This window comes from Cervus canadensis, chromosome 7 (assembly GCF_019320065.1).
Source record: "Cervus canadensis isolate Bull #8, Minnesota chromosome 7, ASM1932006v1, whole genome shotgun sequence".
Lineage (NCBI taxonomy): Eukaryota > Metazoa > Chordata > Mammalia > Artiodactyla > Cervidae > Cervus > Cervus canadensis.
Window position 1 is genome coordinate 25,537,459 of NC_057392.1, and position 27,059 is coordinate 25,564,517.

The 27,059-nt window shown below is 44.6% G+C and overlaps 1 protein-coding gene across 1 annotated transcript; it reads left to right on the forward strand.

The window, feature by feature from the left end:
- The first annotated feature begins 18,681 nt into the window (after positions 1 to 18,681).
- LOC122445109 (carbonyl reductase [NADPH] 1-like) lies at positions 18,682 to 20,843 on the forward strand. Its single transcript, XM_043474097.1, has 3 exons — positions 18,682 to 19,153; positions 19,851 to 19,958; positions 20,156 to 20,843. The coding sequence occupies exons 1-3, from the start codon at positions 18,868 to 18,870 to the stop codon at positions 20,623 to 20,625; spliced, it is 864 nt and encodes a 287-aa protein (XP_043330032.1). The 5' UTR covers positions 18,682 to 18,867; the 3' UTR covers positions 20,626 to 20,843.
- Positions 20,844 to 27,059: the final 6,216 nt, after the last annotated feature.

The window sequence follows — 27,059 nt, forward strand, 5'->3', positions numbered from 1 at the left end:
ACAGAACACAGGCTCCTGAGCACAGGCTCAGTAGTTGTAGTCCGTGGACTTAGTTGCCCCTCAGCATGTGGAGTCTTCCCGGAGCAGGGATCAAACCCATGACCCCTTCATTGGCAGGCAGATTCTCAACCACTGGACCACAAAGGAAGTCCAGTCTTGAAATTTTGAGAGTTACAGCACATCACAGTTTAGACTGTTTACATGTCAAGTGCTTGGTGACCACCAAACTAGGCAGCATGGTTTTTTGGTTTTTGTTTTCAAAATAATGATGCAGTCTTTCCTCAAGCATGTGAAGATGTTACTCTGCTAATTGTAATTCTCCTTCAGGATTCAATTTATAAGACTGACTAGTGATTGCTAGTATACAATTTCTCATTTTTTTTTCAAAAGTTGAATTTTTGCCTTAAATGCACAAACTTTTAAAACATAGCTCAGTTGGTAAAGAATCTGCCTGCAATGCAGGAGACCCCAGTCCAATTCCTGGGTCGGGAAGATCCCCTGGAGAAGGGAAACGCTACCCACTCCAGTATTCTGGCCTGGAGAATTCCATCGACTATATAGTCCATGGGGTGGCAAAGAGTCGGACACAACTGAGTGACTTTCACTTTCATACACACACATACACACATTGTAAACCAAAATCTCAGAAACAAAGACTTGAAATAAGGAAAGATTTATTAATATTTGGGGCTTGTTAGGACTGCATCCAGGAGATATATATTCAAGAAGTACTTGAATTGTGTGCCACTATACTACAAAATAGAAGGAAGCTTATAAAGGCAAAAAAAAAAAAAGTAAGGTCACAGTTACATAAGTTGTTTGCCAAGAATTACGATTGGAGCTGGCAAAAATCTAAGGGTTCCCTCCCCCCATTAAACAAGGATTGGTTGAGTTCTGCAATGGTTACAAAGATGCAAGTGGGAACCTGAGAAAACAAGGTTGAAGGTAGCAGGTGTTCCCTTGGATTTGATACAGTTCAGAAAGATTCAGTTCTTACTGATACAGGGACATGTCTGAGTCCAGATCCTCAATGGCTGCCCAACCCCATTATGTTTGTATGAACTATGATGATTCCACGAGGACTCAAATCTGTCATCCACACACAGATATAAAATGTATTTTCAGGACTTCCCTGGTGGCCCAGTGGTTAAGACTTCAAGCTGCCAATGAAGGGAACATGAGTTCCATCCTTGATTGGTGAAGTTCCACATGGCACACACCCAAAAAATGTATTTTCATATGGTCTGTGCCATATTCTTTAAGTTCATGCATGCAAATATTAAAAATACATATAAGACCAGAGTTGACCTAATCTTTACCTGATGATTGACATCGTATTATGTTGGGACTGTCAGTCTGGGGAGTCAGACGACTTTCCAACTCATACTAGCCAGCCAGTCAAGCCAAGACGGTCCCTTGACCCCTGCTGCCTATTCAAACCTTTTGTAGTCTCCTCCCACATTAGACCAGAACTGGCCTGTGTGACCAATAGCCATGGCAGAGTAGTGGTATGTGATTTATGAAACTAGGTCATAAAAAACTCTATTTGCCTTCTGTCTTTCTCACTGTCCCCTGGATCACCCACTCTGGAGGAAGCCAGAAGCTACATCTTGAGGATGCCCTAAGAGTCTACAGAAAGGTCCACTTGGCTAAGAACTGAAGCCTCCAACCAAGAGCCGCAAGAGCCAATAACCTTGGAAGGGATCCTCCAGGTTCCGTCAAGCTTTTAGAAGATGCACTCCAACTGACATCTTCACTACAACTTCACGAGCCTTGAGCCAGAACTGCCCAGCTAAGCCATTACCAAATTCCTCATCTATGGAAACCGGGAAAACAAATGTTTCTTGATTTAATCACTAAGTTTGACTAATTTGTAATGGAACAAAAAGTTGCCAATATACAGCTTTAATTTTAAAATTAAAATTGGCAATGGGGAATCTATATCTGTAAAATTTTCTTTAGATATAAATTAAGGTATTGAAGACTTCTATAGCTTCACAAATTTGGTATTACAGAATATATATTTTCAGTTCAGTTCAATTCAGTTCAGTCGCTCAATTGTGTCTGACTCTGCGACCCCATGAACCGCAGCATGCCAGGCCTCCTTGTCCATCACCAACTCCCAGAGTCCACCCGAACCCATGTCCATTGAGTCGGTGATGCCATCCAACCATCTCATCCTCTGTCGTCCCCTTCTCCTCCTGCCCTCAATCTTTTCCAGCATCAGGGTCTTTTCAAATGAGTCAACTCTTCACATCAGGTGGCCAAAGTATTGGAGTTTCAGCTTCAACATCAGTCCTTCCAATGAACACCAAGGACTGATCTCCTTTAGGGTGGACTGGCTGGATCTCCTTGCAGTCCAAGGGACTCTCAACAGTATATGTTTTATACCAACCATTTCTTAGCACTTTAAGACAAAATTTTTATATTAAGTATTGATGAGCAAAATAGAATACTGAAATGTTTTACTTAGTAAAAATTCTGAACACTGAAATGTTTTACCTAGTTAAAATTCTGAAATTTTGACAATAGTTATAATTAGTTATAATTTTTTAAAGTGACTTCTAAAGCCATATTCTATCAATTTCATTATGTTCAATTAATACCTATAGAAATAAATATTTCTGCAAACTAAAAGTTCAATATAAAATACCATCAAAAATCAGACTTGCTAAATGTGAAGTTCAAAAGCCAATGAGATACTACAGAACAAATAAACCTTAAAACACAATGTGAAAGAAATCAGTAAGTCACAAAGAGCACATATCTTATCACTCCATCCATATGAAGTGTTCCATATAGGCATAACAACAAACAGAAATTAGATTAGTGGTTGCCTAGGACTGGGGGGAAAGGATGCAACTACTAATGGGTATGGGATATCTGCAAGGGGTGGGGGGGGGGCAGGCAGGGTCATGAAACTGTTCTAAAACTGTGGTGATGGTTGCACAATTACGTGAACATATTAAAACCATTGAAATGTATGCTTTAAATGGGTGCATTATTCAGTATTATCTCATAATAAAGGGAAGGTTCAAAGAATAAGAGTTGCTAAATAGCAGGGGATAAATACATCTTTTGACAGCAGCACAAAGATTCTTCCCAAGGAATATAATGTCTCTGGAAACTGCTAAAAAAAAGTCTTCTCTTTGACAGACCACTGATAACTGGGAGTACCCATCACCAGCTGAATGGAGAGGAGCAGAAAACAGTGAGAAAGCTGTAAAAGAACATTGGTGTGGCTACCAAGATGCTTTCAAGTCTGCTTTCAAAAGGGATACCTCAAGTTTACTCCACTATAGAAAGCCTCCTGTCATAATAAATTGAGTTGCAGTACTAAATGCTGGTCAAGAATCCACCTACAATGCAGGAGACACAAGAGACATGGGTTCAATCTCTGGGTCAGGAAGATCCCCTGGAGGAGGGCATGGCAGCCTACTTCAGTGTTCTTACCTGGAGAATCCCATGGACAGAGGAGCCTGGCTGGCTACAGTCCAAAATGTCTCAAAGAGTTGGACACAACTAGGCATCTCAGCATACATACATTAAATGCTGAGAGCAGGAACTCAATAAAGATTATCTACCATTTTTTTAAAAGCCAGGAAGGGAGGGAAGGGAAAGAAAGCTAACAATCCAATCAAGTTTCTTTAGAGACATTTAATAATACCAGATACAAAAAACATAATAGTTATCATATATAATTTCTATGATGATAGAAAACATGTAAGACCAAATTATAGAAAAAGAAAACCAAACGTTATATATGTAGGCAAGAATCCTTATTTGTGAATCAAAATCACAACTAGCTGTTGAACAACCAATAACAGGAGGAGGACGCTAAAGTGAAGTGAAGTGAAATTCACTCAGTCGTGTCCAACTCTTTGCCACCCCATGGAATTCTCCAGGCCAGAATACTGGAGTGGGTAGCCTTTCCCTTCTCCAGGGGATCTTCCCAACCCAGGGATCAAACCCAGGTCTCCCACATTGCAGGTGGATTCTTTTTTTTTTTAAATACTATGTTGTATATTTGAAAGTTGATTAGAGAGATCTTAGACTTTCTTATAACAAAAGAAATGTAGCCATGTGGTGTTGGATGTTGACTAGATTTATTAAGGTTATCATTTCATAATATTTACATATAGAATCCTTATATTGTGCATCTGAAACTAATGTATTGTTATATGTCAATTATACCTCAATTTTCAAAAAATTGAAAGTGCCACTTAATTCTTTTGTCTTCCTAGAATTTGTTTCCTCATAATTTGTTCACAATATTAAGTCAGATTTAAATCATTTCTGTCAAGATGCGCAGGTATAATGACACCTTTCCATCAGGCCTCCTTTCTTTATCTGCCTTCTGACCCACACCAGAGTACTCTGGTGATACAGAGCTAAAATATGCCCTCCTCTTAAAAGATCAAAGTTCTTAGTTGCTCAGTCATGTCTGACTCTTTGTGACCCTATGAACTGTAGCCCGCCAGGCTCCTCTGTCCATAGGGGTTCTCCAGGCAAAAATACTGGAGTGGGTTGCCATGTCTTTCTCCAGGGGATCTTCCTAACCCCAGGGATCAAGACCTGGTCTCCTGCATTGCAGGCAGATTCTTTACCTTCTGAGTCATCTTGTGATACAGACAAGTATGAAAAAAATAGAAATTTGCTCAGACTTCCGTTATAACCTTGACTGAAGGAATATTTTTTCCTCAATAGTTAGAAAGTGAAAGAAAGTGAAGTCTTTCAGTCGTGTTCCACTCTTTGCTACCCCATGGACTGTAGCCTGTCAGGCTCCTCCGTCCATGGGATTTTCCATGCAAGAATACTGGAGTGGGTTGCTATTTCTTTCTCCAGAGGATTTTCCTGACCCAGGGATCAAACCTGGGATCTCCCGCACTGCAGGCATACTCTTTAACGTCTGAGCCACCAGGGAAGCCTTTTCAGTTATTGACTGTAGAACAGCAAATACAGGAAAATAACATCCTTTAACATCCTGGCAATCTTTTATTTATTATTTTTTTGTGCAATATAGTTTTATTAAAGTATAAAGGAGATAGAGAAAGCTTCTGACATAGACGTCAGAAGGGGGCAGAAAGAGTACCCCGCAGGTGGATTCTTTACCAGCTGAGCCAGCAGGGAAGCCCAGGAGGATGCTGGAACCTACCAAAAAAAAAAAAAAAAAGGGATGCCCCATATCCAAAGACAAAGAAGAAGCCGCAGCAAGATGGTAGAAGGGGAACAATTACAATAAAATCAAGTCCCACACCCACCAGGTAGGCAATCCACAAACTGAAGAACAATAATACCAAAGAGATTCTCCCACTGTTGTGAATGTTCTGAACCCATATCAGGTTTCCCAGCCTGGGGATCCGATAAAGGGACTGGGAATCCCCTGAGAATCTGGTCTTGAAGACCACAGGATTTGATTACAAGACTTTCACAGGACTGGGGGAAACAGAGATTCCAGTCTTGGAGGGCACAACAAAATATTGTCTGAACCAAGACTCAGAGGAAAAGAGCAGTGACCCCAGGGAGAGTGAACCAAAACTACCTGTGGAGTTTTGTCTCCTGTGGAGGCATGGTGCAGCAGGGTTCACCACAGGGATGGGGGTACCAGTCTGGGATGGTCTCCTTTGGCATAAACGGTCTTGGCAGTCACCATTGATGATACAGCCTGTAAACCTAAGGTCTGGGTCACCTCAGGCCAAAAAAACTACCAGGAAGGGACCACAATCCCACCTCAGTTCAGTTGCTCAGTCGTGTCCGACTCTTTGTGACCCCATGGACGGCAGCAAGCCAGGCTTCCCTGTCCATCACCAAACTCGGAGCATGCTCAAACTCATATCCATTGAGTTGGTGATGCCATCCAGCCATCTCATCCTCTGTCATCCCCTTCTCCTCCTGCCTTCAATCTTTCCCAGCATCAGGGTCTTTCTCAGTGAGTCAGTTCTTCGCATGAGGTGGCCAAAGTATTGGAGCCTCAGCTTCAGTATCAGTCCTACCAATGAATATTCAAGACTGGTTTCCTTTAGGATGGACTGGTTGGATCTCCTTGCAGTCCAAGGGACTCTCAAGAGTCTTCTCCAACACCACAGTTCAAAAGCATCAATTCTTCAGTGCTCAGCTTTCTCTACAGTCCAACTCTCACATCCATACATGACTACTGGAAAAACCATAGCCTTGACTAGATGGACCTTTGTTGGCAAAGTAATGTCTCTGTTTTTTAATATGCTGTCTAGGTTGTTCATCTTTTCTTCCAAGGAGCAAGTGTCCTTTAATTTCATGGCTGCAGTCACCATCTGCATTGATTTTGGAGCCCCAAAAAATAGTCTGTCACTGTTTACATTGTTTGCCCATCTATTTGCCATGAAGTGATGGGACCCGATGCCATGATCTTTGTTTTCTGAATGTTGAGCTTTAAGCCAATTTTTTCCCTCTCCTCTTTCACTTTCAATAAGAGGCTCTTTAGTTTCTCTTTGCTTTTTGCAATATGGGTGGTGTCATCTGTGTATCTGAGATTATTGATTTCTCCCAGCACTCTTGATTCCAGCTTGTGCTTCAACCAGCCCAGCATTTCACTTGATGTACTCTGCATATAAGTTAAATAAGCAAGATGACAATATACAGCCTTGATGTACTCCTTTCCTCATTTGGAACCAGTCTGTTGTTCCATGTCTGGTTCTAACTGTTGCTTCTTGACCTGCATACAGATTTCTCAGGAGGCAGGTCAGGTGGTCTGGAATTCTCATCTCTTTAAGAATTTTCCACAGTTTGTTGTGATCCACACAAAGGCTTTGGCATAGTCAGTAAAGCAGAAGTAGATGTTTTTCTGGAATTCTCTTGCTTTTTTGATGAGCCAGCGGATGTTGGCAATTTAATCTCTGGTTCCTCTGCCTTTTCTACATCCACCTTGAACATCTGGAAGTTTATGACTCACATACTGTTGAAGCGTGGCTTGGAGAACTTTGAGCATTACTTTGCTAGCATGTGAGATGAGTACAATTGTGTGGTAGTTCGAACATTCTTTGGCATTGCCTTTCTTTGGGACTGGAATGAAAACTGACTTCTTTCAGTCCTGTGTCCACTGCTGAGTTTTCCAAATTTGCTGACATATTGAGTGCAGCACTTTCACAGCATCATCTTTTATGATTTGAAATAGCTCAACTGAAATTCCATCACCTCCACTAACTTTGTTCATAGGGATGCTTCCTAAGGCCCACTTGACTTCACATTCCAAGATGTCTGGCTCTAGGTGAGTGATCACACCACTGCAGCTATCTGCATCATAAAGATCTTTTTTGTTTAGTTCTTCTATGGATTCTTGCCACCTCTTCTTAATACCTTCTGCTTCTGTTAGGTCCATACCATTTCTGTTCTTTATTGAGCCCATCTTTGCATGAAATGTTCCCTTAGTATCTCTAATTTTCTTGAAGAGATCTCTAGTCTTCCCCATTCTATTGTTTTCCTCTATTTCTTTGCACTGATCACTGAGGAAGGCTTTCTTATCTCTCCTTGCTATTCTTTGGAACACTGCATTCAGATGGGTATATCTTTCCTTTTCTCCTTTGCCTTTCGATTCTCTTCTTTTCTCAGCTATTCGTAAGACCTCCTTAGACAACCATTTTGCATTTCTTTTTCTTGGGAATGGTTTTGATCACTGCCTCCTGTATAATGTCATGAACCTGCATCTATAGTTCTTCAGGCACTCTGTCTATTAGATCTAATCCCTTGAATTTATTTGTCACTTTCACTTTATCCTTGTTAAGGGATTTGATTTAGGTCATACCTGAATGGTCTTAGTGGTTTTCCCTACTTTCTTCAATTTAAGTCTGAATTTGGCAATAAGGAGTTCATGATCTGAGCCACAGTCAGTTCCCGGTCTTGTTTTTGCTGACTGTATAGAACTTCTCCATCTTTGGCTGCAAAGAATATAATCAATCTGATTTTGGTATTGACCATCTGGTGATGTCCATGTAGAGAGTCTTCTCTGTTGTTAGAAGAGGATGTTTGCTATGGCCAGTGCATTCTCTTGGCAAAACTCTTTTAGCCTTTGACCTGCTTTGTTTTAAACTCCAAAGGCAAATTTGCCTGTTAATTCAGGTATCTCTTGACTTCCTACTTTTGCATTCCAGTCTCCTATAATGAAAAGGACATCTTTTTTGGGTGTTCCTATTACTATTTTCTTAATTGCTTTGGGTTTATTTTTGGTAGGTAGGTCTTATCCTTCTCTTGTTTCCTGGCTAGAGAAGTTCCTTTAGCATTTGTTGTAAAGCTGGTTTGGTGGTGCTGAATTCTCTTAACTTTTGCTTGTCTGGAAACTTTCGATTTCTCCATCAAATGTGAAGGAGAGTCTTGCTGAGTATTCTTGGTTGTAAGTTCTTCCCTTTCATCACTTTAAATGTATCATGCCATTCCCTTCTGGCTTGCAGAGCTTCTATTGAGAAATCAGTTGATAGTCTGATGGGAGTTCCCTTGTACATTATTTGTCATTTTTCTCTTGCTGCTTTTACTATTTTATCTCTGTCTTTAATTTTTGTCAGTTTGATCACTATGTGTCTCAGGGTGTTCCTCCTTCTGGGACACTGTGCTTCCTAGACTTGGTTGACTATTTGCTTTCTTGTGTTCAGGAAGTTTTCAGATATTAGCACTTCAAATATTTCCTCAGGTCCTTTCTCTCTCTCTTCTCCTTCTGGGACCCCTATAATGTGAATGTTGATGTGTTTAATGTTGTTTCAGAGGTCTCCTAGGCTGTCTTCATTTCTTTTCATTCTTGCCTCTATCTTTTATTCTGAGGCAGTGGGATTTCCACCATTCCATCCTCTAGGTCATTTATCCATTCTTCTGCCTCTGTTATTCTGCTATTGATTCCTTCTAGTGTATTAATTCATCTCTGTTTGTTCGGTCTGTAGTTCTTCTAAGTCTTTAGTAACCATTCCTTGCATCTTCTCAATCTTTGCCTCCATTCTTGGCAGCTCAGCCAAGCTGTGCTTGGGAAAAGCTGAGTCATGATGAGATCGCAGCTCTGCATAAATCTGAAACTCACTAAGCAAACATACTTGGATTAAATGCACTGAAATTACACTAAAGAAGGTGGGTGGGAGAGCTCCGTTTGTCCACCCCATACACACTTTGGATATTGATTCATTTTCAGTTGACCTTTGTGAGCACAGATTTCACTGAGAGCAAAGAAAACATATATGTATCCTCCTTGTGTTGCAGGAAGGGGGACCCCTTCCAGGGCCTGAAACTGGGCTCTTGTCTAACACTCGGAAATGAATTGTCCGAGACACATGTGCTGACAAAGCAAGAGATTTTATTGGGAAAGGGCCCCAGGTGGAGAGCAGGAGGGTCAGGGAGCCCAGGAGAACTGCTCTGCCACGTGGCCCACAGTCTCGGGTTTTATGGTGATGGGATTGGTTTCCGGGTGGTCTTTGGCCAATCATTCTAATTCACAGTCTCTCCTGGTGGCGCACTCATCACTCAGTCAAGATGGATGCTAGCGGGAGGGATTCTGGGAAGTGGACGGACACACAGTGTCTTCTTTCAACCTTTCCCAAACTCTTCCAGTTGGTGGTGGCTTATTAGTTCCCTATTCCTTATCAGGATTTCCTGTCATAAAACAACTCATGCAAATGGTTACTATGGTGCCTGGCAAGGGTGAGCAGTTTTCATCAGCATACTTCCCTTAACACTTGGACAAACCTAAAATTACCCACTTAGCACCCAAAGGAGTTATGCAAGATAAATTAAACACATTGAGGCAAGAGGCTTGGCACACAAGGAGAGTTTCATAAACACTTTCGCCCACGTGGGGGCGCACTGGGATCCCACAGAGCTGGGTACCCGGCCCACACTTGGAAACCTGCTCTTGGGACCTTTTGTCTCTCATTCCCTCTCTTGAGTTTCTCTGAAGCAAGGAAGTGAATCTAGGTCCTGAGAAGCAGGTACGAGGTCGAAATCATTTCACTGTATTCAAGAAAAAAGCAAGCATCCTCATTTTGCATTGGATGACCGGCGCCTGCCCAAGAAAATTGTCAGCACTTGTTTTTCTCCTTTGGGGTTTCTCCTACACTAGTTTCTGCATTCAAACTGCAGTAAATCTTCAGACCCTTTCGACTCACCACCGTCTGGTTTTGCTCTGGGGAACCCCCTCTCCACCCCCGCAGACCACCGCTTGGCTCAGTTGTGGCTCAGAGGTGGGATCAACAGTGGGTGCAACGCGGGGAGGAGTACGCTCGCGATGCGGTGTTTGAAAACCTTCAGAAACAGACAGCCCCTCTTAAGAAGGGAAAACTGGGGACCGGAGCCTCTTTCTCTACAAGTCACAGCGCTGGAGCCTGGAACCCAGTTCTTGCTGGCTTCTCTGACTGTGGACCGGCCTCCGCAGGTCGCGCCGCCGGTGACTTTGGGACAGTTGCGCTCTCCAACTCAAGCACCTGGAGCGCCCCTGCCGTTGGCTATGTCATCCAACACCTGCATGACGCTGCGCTGCGCATAATGCTGGTCACGGGGGCCCAGAAGGGCATCGCCTTCAAAGCTTTAAGGATCTGAGAATATGCGCTCTAGCCAGAGGGAACTTCGTGTTTCTCTGGCTCAGAATCCTGGGCCCCATTCCAGGTAGTCCCGCAGCCTCTTTCTGATTGAACTTTGCGCAGCCCGGTTATTTTGTAATACAATCTTACATAAACCACAAGATGGCAAAAGGATCCAGAGGTCCCAAATCTTCACCCTTGGGGCAGCCTCCCCCAGTGTTGCTATCTTACTACAAAACTATAAGGCATTATCAAACTGGGAAATTCACACTGGCAAAATACTACCAATTTTACTATTGTTTATATCTTCTCATGGAATACCACCACATGAGTACTGTTTATTCACACCACTTTCCTTTTCTCCTGAAAGCTGCTGATACCACACCATTTCATATTCAAGCAGAGGTGACTATGAAAACAAACTTCTTTGGCACCAGAAATGTGTGCCAAACAGAGCTCCTGCCTCTAATAAAGCCCCAAGGTGAGTCTGATTGGAGCCCAGACTGCAGTGCTTCTGGCAAGATCTGGGCCCACCTGGCTCTGGTCTCATCTACAGGCCCCCTACCACTCCTGCTCAACTTCGCTGGCCTCCACCGTGTCTCCACCCAGCCGGGTGTCCTGCACCTGAGGTCCCTCCACACACTGCCCAGGTCCTTGGCGCTGTCTGTCCACCTGCTTTTTGCACAACTGGCTCTTTCTTCTCTTTCCCCTCTTAGCTCAGAAGTTTCCTCCTCCAAGGGGCCCTTGACTTGCTCTGTGCCCATCACAGGGGGAGTTCCCTCAGGAGTCCTTCCCAGACCTTCTCTCCCCTGTCCCCCTCTTACCCAGGCTAGTGGAGCCTGCACCACCACCAGTTCATTAGCACACCACCCCACCACTCCCTACCACAATCTGTCAACTGCCTAGAAAATTCCCAGAGTTCCAGGCACACATTCTGTCTTCTTACCTCTCCATCCTCTCCAGATCCCCCCCTTCCTCCCCTGAATCCCCTCATCTAAAACAAATATTTCCAAAGACTCACACTTTCCCGAGTCATCTTGGTCACTGATCCCCTCATCCACCCACCAGGCACCTGGAGGTCACCTTGCCTGCCCACATATTGTCATTTAGCAGGTCCTAAGAGTTGTCTGATTGAGTTTCTTCCCAACCTTCTCCCCCGTCCCAGCACTACAAACAGGCCTTCAGCTGTCATTTCTAGACAACTGTAAACCCTTCTTAGGGAACCCCTGCCCTTCCTGAGTCTCTTCTTTTCTGAGCAAGCTCACTGCCCCTCCCAAAAATCCTGAAGTGAAGTTCAAGCCCTTAGCATGGCTAGTAGAGATCTCTATAATCCGATAACTGCCTTCCAGTGTGCTCAGTGTTCTGGACAAAACAAACTCATATTCCTTTGGGTTAAACTACTGTAATGTTTACACTGAAGTAAGTGGCCACAACCATTAAACAGATCCTTTTAGAAAGATTAAGAGTGTGCCCAGAGATTAGTAGACATGTTTACAATTTACACCCTGCTTCTGCCCTGTTTCCCTGTCTGGTCCTCCTGGAAAGTTCTACCACTTCTAAGACTTGGCTCACTAGGAGTTCAGAAGTCCACTCCTTAGCGTGTCATGTGACTCTCCAGTCCTCCCAACACTTGAGGGCAGCTGTGGGGTTCCCAGTCAGCTGTACGTGGTCTCTGCCTGCCTCTTGGGCCTCGTGCTGATGACTTCTGCGTGGCTACTCTTTTTATTAACTGGGCGGTTCCTTGCTGTGTTTGGGCTTTTTCCAGAAGGAGTAATGAATAATCTCTGGGTTTGCTAAGGCAGCCTCTGTTTAACACTTTATCTTGCCTCACAAAGCTTAGAGTACACGGAAATTTAAGTACAGTATATTATCAGATGAATGCAAGGTTTACATGCCTTTTGACATGGGAGAAGTCTTCCGTGTCAAGTTTTGTTGGGAAAAGCTATAGTGGATCATCTTAGCATGACTTAATCCAGGGTGTGATTCTGCTTGAAGGGTGTGGGGTCCAGGGAGAGGGCTCCAGGTGACTGGCTCCAACCCCTGGGGACTGGGTCAATGGGCGGGGCTGGCACGGAACACATTGGGAAGAGCAAGCAGGCACTTTCAGGAATTTATTACCTGGAGAGAACTTTGGATCTCCTGGTCAAGCTTCCTAGGTTGGTATTGTCACCATTGAGGTAGACTAGCTAATACCGAATAAAAAAGAGGCTGTCATCTGATTATCGATTATAACCAACCTAGAAGTTAATAGCTTTTCTTGCTACTGTGCAGATGGAAGACATGTGAAAAAGTAAGAAGGCACAGCATAAATTGGGCTTCCCAGGTGGCACTTGTGTTAAAGAACCAGCAGGACACATAAAAGACATGGATTTGATCCCTGGGACAGGAAGAGCCCCTGGAGAAGGGCATGGCAACTCACTCCAGTATCTTTGCCTGGGGAATCCCATGGACAACGGAGCCTGGCAGGCTACAGTCCATAGGGTCACACAGAGTTGGACATTACTGAAGCAATGTTAACACACACACGCACAGCATAAATTGCTCCACAGATTGATCTCGATTCAAGTTAATTCAGACTCTTTTGAAGGGTACTTTTTGTGGTCTGTTCTGAACCAAAAAGGGCTCTTATCCTTAACCTTCTCCAGCAAACTTGCTGATGCAAATGATTTAATCTAAGCTACCAGTCTCTTCCTAATTGCTTTTTAGCACAGCTTTCACTTTTTTTGTTTTTTTACTCAAAGAAGGAAGAAAATGAGCATTGGACAAAAAGTACAATAGTACAGTATAAGAGTATGAAGCCATTTATGTACATTTTAAGGGAATATAAAAATAATACCATTAAGTGTTCAGAAATAAAAGTAATGGTTTAGGTTTCATCACCCTCCCACCCCTCTTCCTAATCTTCTCCCTTTCCTCATGAACAGACCCAGTATTTGATATCATAGTTGTTGTTCAGTCACTCAGTCCTGTCCGACTCTTTGTGACTCCAAGAACTGCAGCACGTCAGGCTTCTCTATCCTTCACCATCTCCCAGAGTTTGCTCAAACTCATGTCCATTGAGTCCGTGATGCCATCCAACCATCTCATCCTCTGTCATACCCTTCTGATATCATAGTGGTCCCTGCTTTTTTTTCATTCTGAGCTCTCAGCCATTAGCCAGGCTATAATAGGACTATGTTCAACATCTGAGTTATTTCTAGTTTTTGGAAATTATTAACAGAGCTGCAATAAACATCTGTGCATGGGTTCTTATGTAATAATAAAATATCATTCACCTAAGGTAGATATCCTAAACGTCCATTTTTTTCAACTCCATTTGTTAAAAAGACTTTTTAAAATAGAATTGGCCACAAAATTATGGGCAATTGATATTTTACAGAGGTTTGCCTCTCTCTTGATTGTGTACCACGTCAAGATTATTCTAGCATCATAATAATTCTTGAATGTTTCTCTTTTCCAAAAATATTTTGGCTATTCTAGTTCTTTTGCAATTGCACATAAATTTTAGAATGTTCGTCTGTATGTACAAAAAAACTTACTGAGATTTTGATTTAAATTGCATTAAATCATACAGCAATATGAGACCAATTGACATTTTACCTGAGTCTTATTAACTCATGAATGCAATGTGTCCCTCCGTTTAGGTCTTTTTTTTACCACCATCCATGGGATGCTCCAGGTGAGAATACTGAAGTGGGTTGCCATGCCCTCCTCCAGGGGATCTTCCCCACTCATGGATCGAACCCGAGACTCTAATGTCTCCTGCTTTGGCAGGCAGGTTCTTTACCACTAGGGCTACCTGGGAAGCCCCCACACTCTGATTCAAATGAAATCACATCCTTTTGGAGGAACTTCAGACCTCTTGGTTTTTATGTCCTATCTTTTCCCCTTTCTTGTGCTAAATACCTAAACCACAGGTCTGAAGGTGGGGGCAGGGATGGTGACACTTCTGAAAGGTTGCTGCTGTGAGCCATGTGTTATGCCTGGATTCGTGACCTTCCCAGGAATGGGTTTCAATTCAGGGTCAGAGACGAGGCTTGACACCCGGAGCTTCTTGGGTAGCAAAGTCTTATTAAAGTATAATAGAGATACTGAAAGCTTCTGGCATAGACTCAGAAGGGGAAGGAAAGTGTGCTCTCTTGCTAGTTTTTCGCAAGTTGTTTTGTCTCTTAGCAAGCTATTAATCAGATAAGAGAGCCGCCTCAAGGCTGTGGGAGTTTCACCAGGCCCCCAACCCACAGTATGCAGTTTAGAGATAGGATGGCACGAGGTGTGTCATCCCCACCCACATAGGCGGCACCATTTGAAGAAAGGCAAATTCCAAAGCAAATACATAGTTTGATTAACACAGATTAAGAAACATGTCCATAAGAAAAACACATTGGTTACCTCAAGGCAGAACCAGGTGTCCTCAACACAGAATTAAAAGATGCCTCTTTTAATTCTGTGTAGAGAAGGAAAAAAAAATCTGCCATTTGCAGTTTGTTTCCTCTTGCCACTTGGGGACTTCTGGCATTTCTACCTGCTCAGTTCAGTTCAGTCGCTCAGTCCTGTCCCACTCTCTGCGACCCCATGGATTGCAGCACGCCAGGCCTCCCTGTCCATCACCAACTCCCAGAGTTTACTCAAACTCACGTTCATTGAGTCGGTGATGCCATCCAACCATCTCATCGTCTGTTGTCCCCTTCTCCTCCTGCCTTCAATCTTTTCCAGCATCAGGGTCTTTTCAAATGAGTCAGTTCGTCACATCAGGTGGCCCAAGTATTGGAGTTTCAGTTTCAACATCAGTCCTTCCAATGAATACTCAGGACTGATTTCTTTTGGATGGACTGGTTGGATCTCCTTGCAGTCCAAGGGACTCTCAAGAGTCTTCTCCAACACCACAGTTCAAAAGCATCAATTCTTCTGAGCTCAGCTTTCTTTATAGTCCAACTCTCACATCCATACATGACTACTGGAAACACCATAGCCTTGACTAGACGGACTTTTGTTGGCAAAATAATGTCTCTGCTTTTTAATATTCTGTGTAGGTTGCTCATTACTTTTCTTCCAAGGAGTAACCATCTTTTAATTTCATGGCTGCAGTCACCATCTGCAGTGATTTTGGAGCCCAAGAAAATAAAGTCTGACACTGTTTCCTCAGTGGGGCTTCCCTCATAGCTCAGTTGGTAAATTATCTGCCTGCAATGCAGGAGACCTGGGTTCGATTCCTGGGTCAGGAAAATCCCCTGGAGAAGGAAATGGCAACCCACTCCAGTATTCTTGCCTGGAGAATCCCATGGACAGAGGAGCCTGACAGGCTACAGTCCATGGGATCGAAAGAGTCGGACACGACTTAGCAACTAAACCACCACTGTTTCCCTGTCTATTTGCCATGAAGTGATGGGACTGGATGCCATGATCTTAGTTTTCTGAATGTTGAGCTTTAAGCCAACTTTTTCGCTCTCCTCTTTCACTTTCACCAAGAGGCTCTTTAGTTCTTCTTCACTTTCTGCCATAAGGGTGGTGTCATCTGCATATTTGAGGTTATTGATATTTCTCCCGGCAATCCTGATTCCAGCTTGTGCTTCATCCAGCCCAGCATTTCTCATGATGTACTCTGCATAGAAATTAAATACGAAGGGTGACAATATACAGCCTTGATGTACTCCTTTCCCAATTGGAACCAGTCTGATGTTCCATGTCCAGGTATAACTGTTGCTTCCTGACCTGCACACAGATTTCTCAAGAGGCAGGTCAGGTGGTCTGGTATTCCCATCTCTTTCAGAATTTCCCAAAGTTTGTTGTGATCCACACAGTCAAAGGCTTTGGCGTAGTCAATAAAGCAGAAATAGATGTTTTTTTGGAACTCTCTTGCTTTTTTGATGATCCAGCAGATGTTGGCAATTTGATCTCTGGTTCCTCTGCCTTTTCTAAATCCACCTTGAACATCTGGAAGTTCACTGTTCATGTATTGCTAAAGCCTGGCTTGGAGAATTTTGAGCATTACTTTACTAGCGTGTGAGATGAGTACAATTGTGTGTTAGTTTGAACATTCTTTGGCATTGCCTTTCTTTGGAATTGGAATGAAAACTGACCTTTTCCAGTCCTGTGGCCACTGCTGAGTTCCAAATTTGCTGGCATATTGAGTGCAGCACTTTCACAGCATCATCTTTCAGGATTTGAAAGAGCTCAACTGGAATTCCATCACATCCACTAGCTTTGTTTGTAGTGATTCTTCCTAAGGTCCACTTGACTTCACATTCCAGAATGTCTGGCTCTAGGTGAGTGATCATACCATCATGATTATCTGGATTGTGAAGATCTTTTTTGTACAGTTCTTCTGTGTATTCTTGCCACCTCTTCTTAACATCTTCTGCTTCTGTTAGGTCCATACTGTTTCTTTCCTTTACCGTTACCCTCTTACCTGTTACCCTCTCACTTCTCTTTCAATGACACTCCTGTGTTAGGAGCTGGGAGGGGGGCTCTGTAGCCCCTGGTCTTCCCAGCATGTTACTTCCCTTTGCATGCTACTTCTGCCTCACAAACAAGAGCAGTCTAGGTTCCAGCATCCTCAGGATGCGCAGCCCAAGGTAGAGCCTTGGTCCCATAAGTGAGGGCTGGGTTGGAGAAGGAAGTCCTAACCTCCTAGGTACACTTGCCAGGAACTGAACCTCTGCAACAGGTAGCTGAGGAGCAAGATGAGAAATGCTGATGACGTCCCCATCTTGGGAAGATACCACAGCCCCTTGGCCGGGAGGGAGCCCTGTGTCTCAGATGCACCATCGCAGAGTGAAGTTTCCATTGTTATGGTCAGAAAGGAGGAAAGGAAGGAGCAGTCATGGTTGAAATAGATTCTCTCTGTTCTCACCTGAGTAACTGGAGATAGTCTGGGAAAAAAAATGTTTCTTCATTTGCTGTACACCCTCAGCACCATTTCCAGAGACTTTAACTAGTTCAGTTTTGAAAATAATTTTCACAAGACATGCTGGGTAATAGGTTCACAGACTTCTTCCTCTGGTCATTACTTATTTATTGACTTTGAGTGAAATAGTTCATTCCTGTAAATTCTAAAATAATTAGATGTAGCTTAATTTTTAAAAACATTAGAAATAACATGTTGTTACTTATAATAATAAAACAGATAAAACTCATTGAGGAACCCCTTCCCAAAATACATTCTCTTCCTTCCCTAATGTCCTCTTTCAAGAGGTCAGTCCTGTCCCCAATTAGGTATTCATCCTTCTCGTGCTCGCCTTTCTATGTACTGATTTGTGTTGTATTTTAGGCAGAGTGGTGAATGTATCCAGCTTTGTCAGTGTCAACTCTCTAAAGAAATGCAGCCCTGAACTGCAGCAGAAGTTTCAAAGTGAGACCATCACGGAGGAGGAGTTGGTGGGGCTCATGAACAAGTGTGTGGAAGACACAAAGAGCAGGGTGCACAGGAAGAAGGGCGGGCCGGATAATATAAATGAAGTGACAAATCAGCGTCACGGTCCTGTCTGGAATTCAAGCCAGGAAACTGATTAGGCAGAAAGGAGGAGATAAGATCCTCCTGAATGCCTGCTGCCCAGGGTGGGTGAGGACTGACAAGGGTGGGGGCAAACACAAAGCCTTAAGAACCCCAAAAGAAGGAGCAGAGACCCCTTGACTCTTTTGCTCTCGGATGCCAAGGGGCTCCACAGTCAGTTTGTTTTCGAGAGAAAAGTTGTGTGTGAGCTCAATCACAGCTGTACCCATAGGTCTGATTATGTTCCTATCCCAGGTTCACCAAACAGACACTTACACTGTCACAAATTTCCCTACACAGACAAAAGAAAGAAAAAAGAATCAAAGTATCCCTATCAAAGTATTGGGAGGTGGCTGCTAATTTTGTAAAGAGTTTTTGCCACCTTGTGGAAGGTAGCACAGGAGGCTTCTCTGTCCACAGGATTCCCCAGGCAAGAACACTGGATGGGTAGCCACTTCCCTCTCCAGGGGATCTTCCGAAGCCCGGGATCAACCCGGGTCTCCAGCGCTGCAGGCAGACTCTTTACCATTTGAGCCAGCAGGGAAGCCCTATGCTCCAACACGAAATAAAAAGTTTAAAGAAAAAAACTGGGTTGTGCTCTGACGTGACTGAGAAGACAGTACGAGGAAAGAGGTGGAGCCAGGAGTGGTATTTATTCCTTATGGAACGTCTGATCCCTCCTTAAGCGGGGAGAAAGCGGCAGAGCCTCCTCCTTCTCAACTAGTCACTGCACTGGAGCCTAGGACACAGTTCTTTGCCTTCCGGGACTGTGACGGGTCTCCACATCCCACGCCGCGCCACCCCGTCGGTCTCCAGCCTTGTCAGCTCTACTCCAAGGGGCCCTGCACACCGGCCATGTCCTCCACCCGCGTGGCGCTGGTCACCGGGGCCAACAAGGGCCTCGGTTTTGCCATCACGCGTGACCTGTGTCGGCGGTTCCCGGGCGACGTGGTGCTCACGGCGCGGGACGAGGCGCGGGGTCTGGCGGCCGTGCAGCAGCTGCAGGCGGAGGGCCTGAGCCCCCGTTTCCACCAGCTGGACGTCACTGACCTGCAGAGCATCCGCGCCGTGCGCGACTTCCTGCGCAAGGAGTACGGGGGGCTCGACGTGCTGGTCAACAACGCGGGCATCGCCTTCCCGTGTAAGTGGGTGGGAGCTGGGGGCGTTATAGCCACTGTGAGGGGAGCCAGACGGGGCGGGGCGGGGCTCCTGCCTGAACCTCTGCTGTGGGATCTAGAACCCCCTCCCTAGGGATGGAGCACAGGCCAGAGGTCACAGGGAGAGCAGGTCCTCCGAGATTAAAAGCTTTTCCAGCAAGAAGGCCTTGCAATAGCTTTGATATCAGTGTTAAGGACAACGCCCAGGATTTTTTCAGTATTGATTTCATTGAACTTAGGATCAGTTGGGTATATCTTGCTTTGAAACCAATAAAAAATTGTAGAGAGTGGTACAGTGAGAGATTGCCTGAGCTGTCTTCGTTCAGCCTCCCCTGATGATGCCATCTTACATAAATACACGGCTTTATCAAACTGTAACCAACTTCCTCCCTGGAGAAGGAAACTGCAATCCACTCCAGTATTCTTGCCTGGAAAATCTCATGGGCAGAGGAGCCTGGAGGGCTGCAGTTCATGGGGTCGCAAAGAGTCAGACAGGACTAAGTGACTGAGCATACATCAAACTGCAAAATTCCCACTGTTACAATACTGTTCACTAATTCTACCCACCTCTTAGACTAAAACAGATTTCACAGGAAAAAATACTGTATCAAGTAAGCATTTTTACCATATGGCTTATATTTATTAATCCTGGTTTGTTTGTTTGTTTTTCTGCCCTAAAAGTTAGTGACTCCATGCCAGTTCCAATTAAGGCAGAAATGACCATGAAAACAAATTTTTTTGGGACCCGTGATATATGCACAGAACTCCTGCCTCTAATGAAACCCCAAGGTGAGTCTGCCTGAGCCCAAACTGCAGTGTTTCTGACAAGATCTAGGCCCACCTGCCTCTGATCCCCAGACCCCCTACGTCTCATTGGAAACTGGTAACTGGCTCTCCAGTGGGAATCGAGACCAACATCTCAGCGAATTGGGTATTCATTATTATCATATATACCTTCCCAGATAATGGTTTGTGTTGCATTTTAGGTAGAGTGGTGAATGTGTCTAGCGGATGGGGCTTCAAAGCTCTTGAAAGCTGCAGCCCTGAACTGCAGCAGAAATTGAGAAGTGAGACCATCACGGAGGAGGAGCTGGTGGGGCTCATGAACAAGTTTGTGGAAGACACAAAGAACGGGGTGCAGAGGAAGGAGGGCTGGCCGGATGATAATATATATGGAGTGACGAAAATCGGCATCACGGCCCTGTCCAGAATCCAAGCCAGGAAGCTGAGTGAGCAGAGAGGAGGAGACAAGATCCTCCTGAATGCCTGCTGCCCAGGGTGGGTGAGAACCGACATGGGGGGACCCAAAGCCTACAAAAGCCTAGAAGAAGGAATAGAGACCCCTGTGTACTTGGCCCTTCTGCCCTCGGATGCCGAGGGGCCTCATGGACAGTTTGTCCATGAGAAAAAAGTTGCAAAATGGCAATTCATGCCGCAGTTCTACCCAAAGCTCTAAGCCCCACTTTGTTACCTGTCCTGATTAGACTAAGAAAACACAGTGTTCGAAATATCTCCCCATGAAAAAAATCAAAACATACCTACTTCGATGTAAATTTCAAAGCCACTTTGAAATGGCTACTATTCTGTGAGATCTTTTGTGATTTCTTATGTGATCCCAGGGAATAAAAGAAGAATGGATGACAAATAATGAATAAATATCAGTAGATAAATACATGGTTCTTTATAAATGTCTGTTTGTTCCAACTGATTATATGCCGAACCAGCTCAGAAGTCTAATAGACCAAAATGTAGGTCAAGGAAAGTGAGAGTATGACTTGGGGAAAGAATTATCATCAATAGGGCCAGATGGGAAATACTTTTAGTTTTCAGGTTCAAGTGGTCTCTGTGAGAACTGTTCACCTCCTCTCTTTCACCATGAAAATAGCCAGAGACAATATAGAAGCTGACGAGCATGGCCATATTGGGTCTGCCAGCTTTAGCTGACCAGCCTCTAGTGTAACATGGACCACATCATGAGGGGAAAACATCTGCTCTGGTGCCTGTAAGTGCCAAACTCATTGGGAAAAAAAAACAATTGTAAATGTGAAATGTGAGGGGGCGCTGGTATGAAAGATAACATCCTACAAGAATCTGAGACGATGGGGAAAATTGACAATGGATGGTATGATGGGTATGAGAGATCACTGTGAAATCTCTTCAGGGTAAATGTGTCATTTTTGTGGGATGAGGTATCAGGAGGTCTGCAACATTAGCATGCTTCTGCAAACTATACACAGAAGTGGAACACATAACTAGAGTAACATATTCATCACAGTTGAACCTAGTTGGGAGGACACCTGGGTATCCACTTTATTATGCTTTCAATTTTCTACTTAAAATGTTTCAAGATAAACATCTTGAACCAAAAAAGCCTGGCTCTGCACCTTTCCTGTGTGATCTTGAGCAAAATCCCACATGAGCTGTATCCCCTCAAATTGTAAAATGAGGAGAACTGTCATAGGATTGCAGTACTGTAAAGGTTAATTGTCTGGATATAGGTGACAGTGCTGAAAATACATTGGAAGTGCCAAGTATCGTATATCATGAGTCCCTGAAAGAGGGGCCCAGCTGCACCCAGGGCATTGACGAGAAGCTTCCTGCTGCCCAGGACCACGTCTGGCTCCCCAAGGCCCCAAGAGCTGTCCACCACATCCCCAATGCACAGAAGCTCCATGTTGTACAGACGCCCCTACTGTCATGGTTACCTGTCACTTCCCACCTCTGATTGTCAGCCCTGGGGAAGCAACAGCCCCTGAAGGCAAAGGCAGGGCCCTTCCTGAAGAGTCAGGTTGACTTCACAACTGTAGGCCTTCAACTAGTCTGTTATTTTCCTCCTCCCCCTGCACCCCACACCATATGACAGCAGAGGATTATCAATGTCTAGATCAACAGTCAGCATCACATCTGCTAGTTTGGAAATGGACAGGGGAATCACAATGATCATGCATCCTTAGTTCCAGAAAAATAAAGCCCATGTGATTAACCAGTTGTTAACTGTGACCTAAGACAAATCAAAATGTACACATTTCCAACAAACCCAAGGATGTGTAACTTTTAAATACAACATTCCTGTCAATGGCCCTGAACACAGTAAGAGGTTCATAAACAACCCTTCCATATGGGACACATTGAATTCCACAGTCAGGTAGCCTGCCCACACTGAAAGTCTAATCACAGGACCAAAGTCTTTAACAAGCTGAGTTTCTATCAAGAGAGCAGGCAGAGCTATGTCCTCAGAAGTAGTTGTTGTTGTTTTTCAGTTGCTCAGTCGTGTCCAACTCTTTGCGACTCCATGGACTGCAGCACGCCAGGCTTCCCTGTCCTTCACCATCTCCTGGAGCTTGCTCAGACTCATGTCCATTGAGTCAGTGATGTCATCCAATCATCTCATCCTCTGTTGCCCACTTCTCCTCTTGCCTTCAGTCTTTCCCAGCATCAGGGTCTTTTCCAATAAGTCAGTTCTTCACATCAGGTGGCCAAAGTATTGGAGCTACAGCTTCAGCATCAGTCCTTCCAAAGAATATTCAGGGTTGATTTCCTTAAGATGGACTGGTTGGATCTCCTTGTTGTGCAAAGGACTCTCAAGAGTCTTCTCCAACACCACAGTTCAAAGCAGTTACCCTAAGTAATTTCACTGCATCTTAGGAAGAAGCAACCATTTCGATTCTATGGGTTTGATGGACCCAGCACAAGACAATAACTGCACTCCTTCCTCTTTTTGGAGACCTACACATGCACGCATGAAGCACCTCTAATGATTTTTATTCCTCTGCCAGGAATCCCTAGTCCCCTAATGTCCCTTCACTAAGCAGTTTTGTTTGGAGGAATCTCACCACTCCACCCTGCAAACCACAGTGTATCTCAGAGGTGGGATCAAGAGAGGGCTGTGTCCTAGTTTGGCTCAGGATGCTGCAGCAGGGAGGGGTGCCATCAGGAGTGGTCATTAGGAACCTTCTGGAACATCTGGCCCCTCCTAGGAGGGAGGGAAAGGAGCAGGGCCTCCTTCTCAAGTAGTCACAGCACTGGACCCTGGAACACAGTCTTGGCTTTTTGGGCTGTGACAGACCCCCCCCCCATCCCATACTGTCCCACCACTGCTGGCCCCCAGCCTGGTCAGCTGTACCTGAAAAGGCCCTGCACACCCCGCGCCTGGCCATGTCCAACAGGTTCAGTTCATCACCACATCTTATGACCATATCCCATAGATATTCCCAGGGCTTCTGCTTGACCTTGTCAAATTTCAAGCAGGAGTGGTCTTGACAGCATGTAGCTTCACCTTACAGGCATCTGGGATAAGTGAACTAAGAGAGGATGTCACCGCCTGCCCTCAGACCCTCCAGGCACCAGTAAATCTGGATGCTGACATCCCCATTGGAGCATTTCTTTCTCTATCATCCTAGACTTCATGGCTATGACAAGCTACCAGGCTGTTTCGTGTACTTCTATTGTATAAGCAGTCTTAACTAATCTCACAGAAACTGGTAATTGGCCATCAAATGGAAGTTTGAGGTCCAACACCCCAGCAAATTGGTTATTCATGTTTGTGCTCACCCTTCTAGGCAATGATTTGTGTTGTGTTTTAGCAGAGTGGTACATATGTCAAGCAGAATGCACTTTGCAGCTTTTAAAACCTGCACACCAAAAACTGCAGCAGAAACTGAGGAGTGAGACCATCTCGGAGGAAGAGCTGGTGGGGCTCATGAACAAGTTTGTGGAAGACACAAAGAGCGGGGTGCACAGGAAGGAGGGCTGGCCCAATACCACATATGGAGTAACAAAAATCGGCGTCACGGTCCTGTCCAGAATCCAGACCAGGAAACTGAGTGAGCAGAGAGGAGGGGACAAGATCCTCCTGAATGCCTGCTGCCCAGGGTTGGTGAGAACCAACACAGCAGGACCCAAAGTCCCCAAAAGCCCAGAAGAAGGAGCAGAGACCCTCGTGTACTTGGCCCTTTTGCCCTCGGATGCAGAGGGGCCTCATGGAGAGTTTGTTTCCGAGAAAAAAGTTGTGTAATGGTGAGCTCACTCACACCTCCACCCATGTGTCCATTTATATTGCTATCCCAGATTCACCAAACAGACACTTACACTATCACAAATATCCCTACACAAACAAAATAAAGAAAAAAGAATCAAAGTATCCCTTTCACGTTCTCACTGGGAAATGGCTGCTAATTTTGTGAAGCCTTTTGCGATGTCTTCTGTGATCTCAGGGGAGGAAAAGTGGGATGAATGATAAATAATAAAGAGAAATCAATAAATGAATAAATAGTTCTTTATAAATGTCCATTTGTGCAGATTATTTATATGCTGAACCAGTTCAGAAGTTTTTTGGGTTTTTTTTAATATTTATTCATTTGGTGACACCCGGTCTTAGTTACAACACGTGGGATCTTCTTTGCCACGTGCAAGATCTTTAGCTGTGGCACATGTACTCTTTGGTCGGGGCATGTGGGATCTAGTTTCCTAACCAAGGATCGAACCTGGGCCCCCCTGCATTGGGAGTGTGGAGTCTTAGCCACTGGACTACCAGGGAAATCCCCACCTTCCCTGGTGTAATATATTACATGTAATATATCAAACGGTAGGTCAAGAGAAAAGAGAGTAAAACTCAGGTGTACAACCTTTATAGACAGGGCCGGTAGGAAATATTTTCAGCTTTTCAGGTTGAAATGGCCTCTGTGGGAACTGCTCAGAGCCGCCCTTATACCATGAAGGTAGTCAGAGACAATATATAAGTCAACAGCCATGGCCACATTGGGCCTGCCAGCCATTCTCTCAATTTTTCTGTTAGAAATTTTACAAGACAAACACCTGGAAACAGAGGGTCCAGGCTCTACCACCTTCCTGCATGACTTTGAGCCAAATGTGTCCTTCAATTGTAAAATGGGGGTAATGGGATAGGAGTGCTGCACAGATTAATTTTCTGGATATAGGTGATAGTGCTGAAAAGAAGTTAGAAGCACCAAGTGTCCTATATCATGAGTCCCTGTAAGAGGGGCCCGGCTGCACCCAGGGTGATGACGAGAAGCTTCACGCTGCCCAGAACCACACCCGGCTCCCCCAAGGCCCCAGGGATTGCCCACCACACTCCCTCCCCTCACAAAGCACTCCATGTTGTATAGATGCCTCTACAGTCACGTTTATTTGTCACTTCCCACGTATGATATTCAATCCCGGGAAAGTGGAAAGTGACAGCCCCTGAAAGCAAGTGTGGAACCCTTATCTGAAGAGTAAGGTCTACTTTACAATTGTTACCCCTCAAGTAAACTGTTACTTTGCTCCCTGTGATTATGTCTTTCTAAACATACACCAGAGGACCATCAATGCCTAAATCAACATCACAGCATCTTCTCAGCTAGTTTTGAAGTATACACTGGAATCACAAAGATCTTTTCTTTCTTAATTATGTAAAATAATACTATATACACCACTTAATAACTATGATACAGGACAATACCAGAACAAAGGCACTTTTAGCAATCCTAAGGATGAGGGAACCATTAAATCATAAGTTCTGGTGAACTTAATGACTTTGCACGCAATAGAAGCTTCATAAACAGCTGTCCCGCCTGAAAGCATACTGGGAATGGCACACAGTTAGGAACCTGCCTACTCTGAAAGTCTAATCATAGGGTCATTTTTTTCTAACTCTGTCTCGAGTCTTTTAAGTGAGCAACAAGAGCTATGTCTTCAGAAGCAATTACACTAAGTAATTTCATTCCATCTTAGGAAATAGCAACCATTGCCATTCTGCCATGGATAATGGTCCCAGCAGATAATAATTACTACTTCCTTTTTAATCTGTTCAGGGCTTTTTTTTTTTCTTACATGCAAGAAAATGGTTTTTGCTTATCTACCAGGAATCCCTAACCACCACCTCACCCTCCACCCCAACCCTTCAATAGCAGTTTTCCTTGGAGGAAGCAAACCTCTTTGCCTTTGTAAACCACTGTGTTTCTCAGAGATGGTATCAAAGGAGGGCTATGTCTGGACTTGGCTCACAGAGCAGCATCAGGAATGGGGTGGACCCAGTAACTGATCATTAGAAGCCTTCTGGTACATTTGGCCTTTCCTTGCAGGGAAAGAATGAGGTAGCAGATGGGGTCTGGAGCAATCATAACCAGGGAAAAGAACCTACCGTAGGACACAGGTGACCCAGTTCCAGGGTAGAGGCCGGGTGAGGTGCCAATAGCCATTGTTGGCACTTATTCAAGCAACAAACCAATGCATCCCAGAACTCTGATGGCAGTCACTCACAATACAAGAATCTCTGTGGGTCCCAACTGCTCTGCTCTGTGGCTCCATAAAAGTGCAGGGGGTCAGGCAGAAGGTCTAGTGTCAGGGATGACCTGTGAGGGACAAAGTGAACTTGCAGCCCAGGCTGAGTCTGAGCAGAGTAAAGTTAACACTCACAGGCACCTGCACGGGCAGCACCGTGGAGACAGCCAGGGGCCTCTGTCTGCAGTCCACCTGACACAAGAACCCATAGGCCCCGTGGGCTTCAGCACCTCGGCTCTCGGGGCAAGGATTCCGGTGTGGGGAGAAGGGAATACACACACTTAAAGGGAAGAGAACCAGCTTGGGCCAGACCCTCAAGGCTTCTGTCTCAGGAACTTGGGATCAGCCCCTGCTCCCAGTAGTGCAGTGACGGTCACGGAGCAGAGTGGAAGGCCCACCTCACTCCAGCTATACCTCTAGAACATTCATCTCCAGCCACACTCAATACCAAGGTGAGAGACGCCAGCATACTCTGAAGAAAAATGTGACTTATGTCCACCTAATTTCAGCCCTCCCATTTAAGGCACTGGGCGCACATAGCCTACACAGGGATACTCCCACATAAGAACGTTACTTCAGTACTATAGTACATAACTGTATACCTGATTG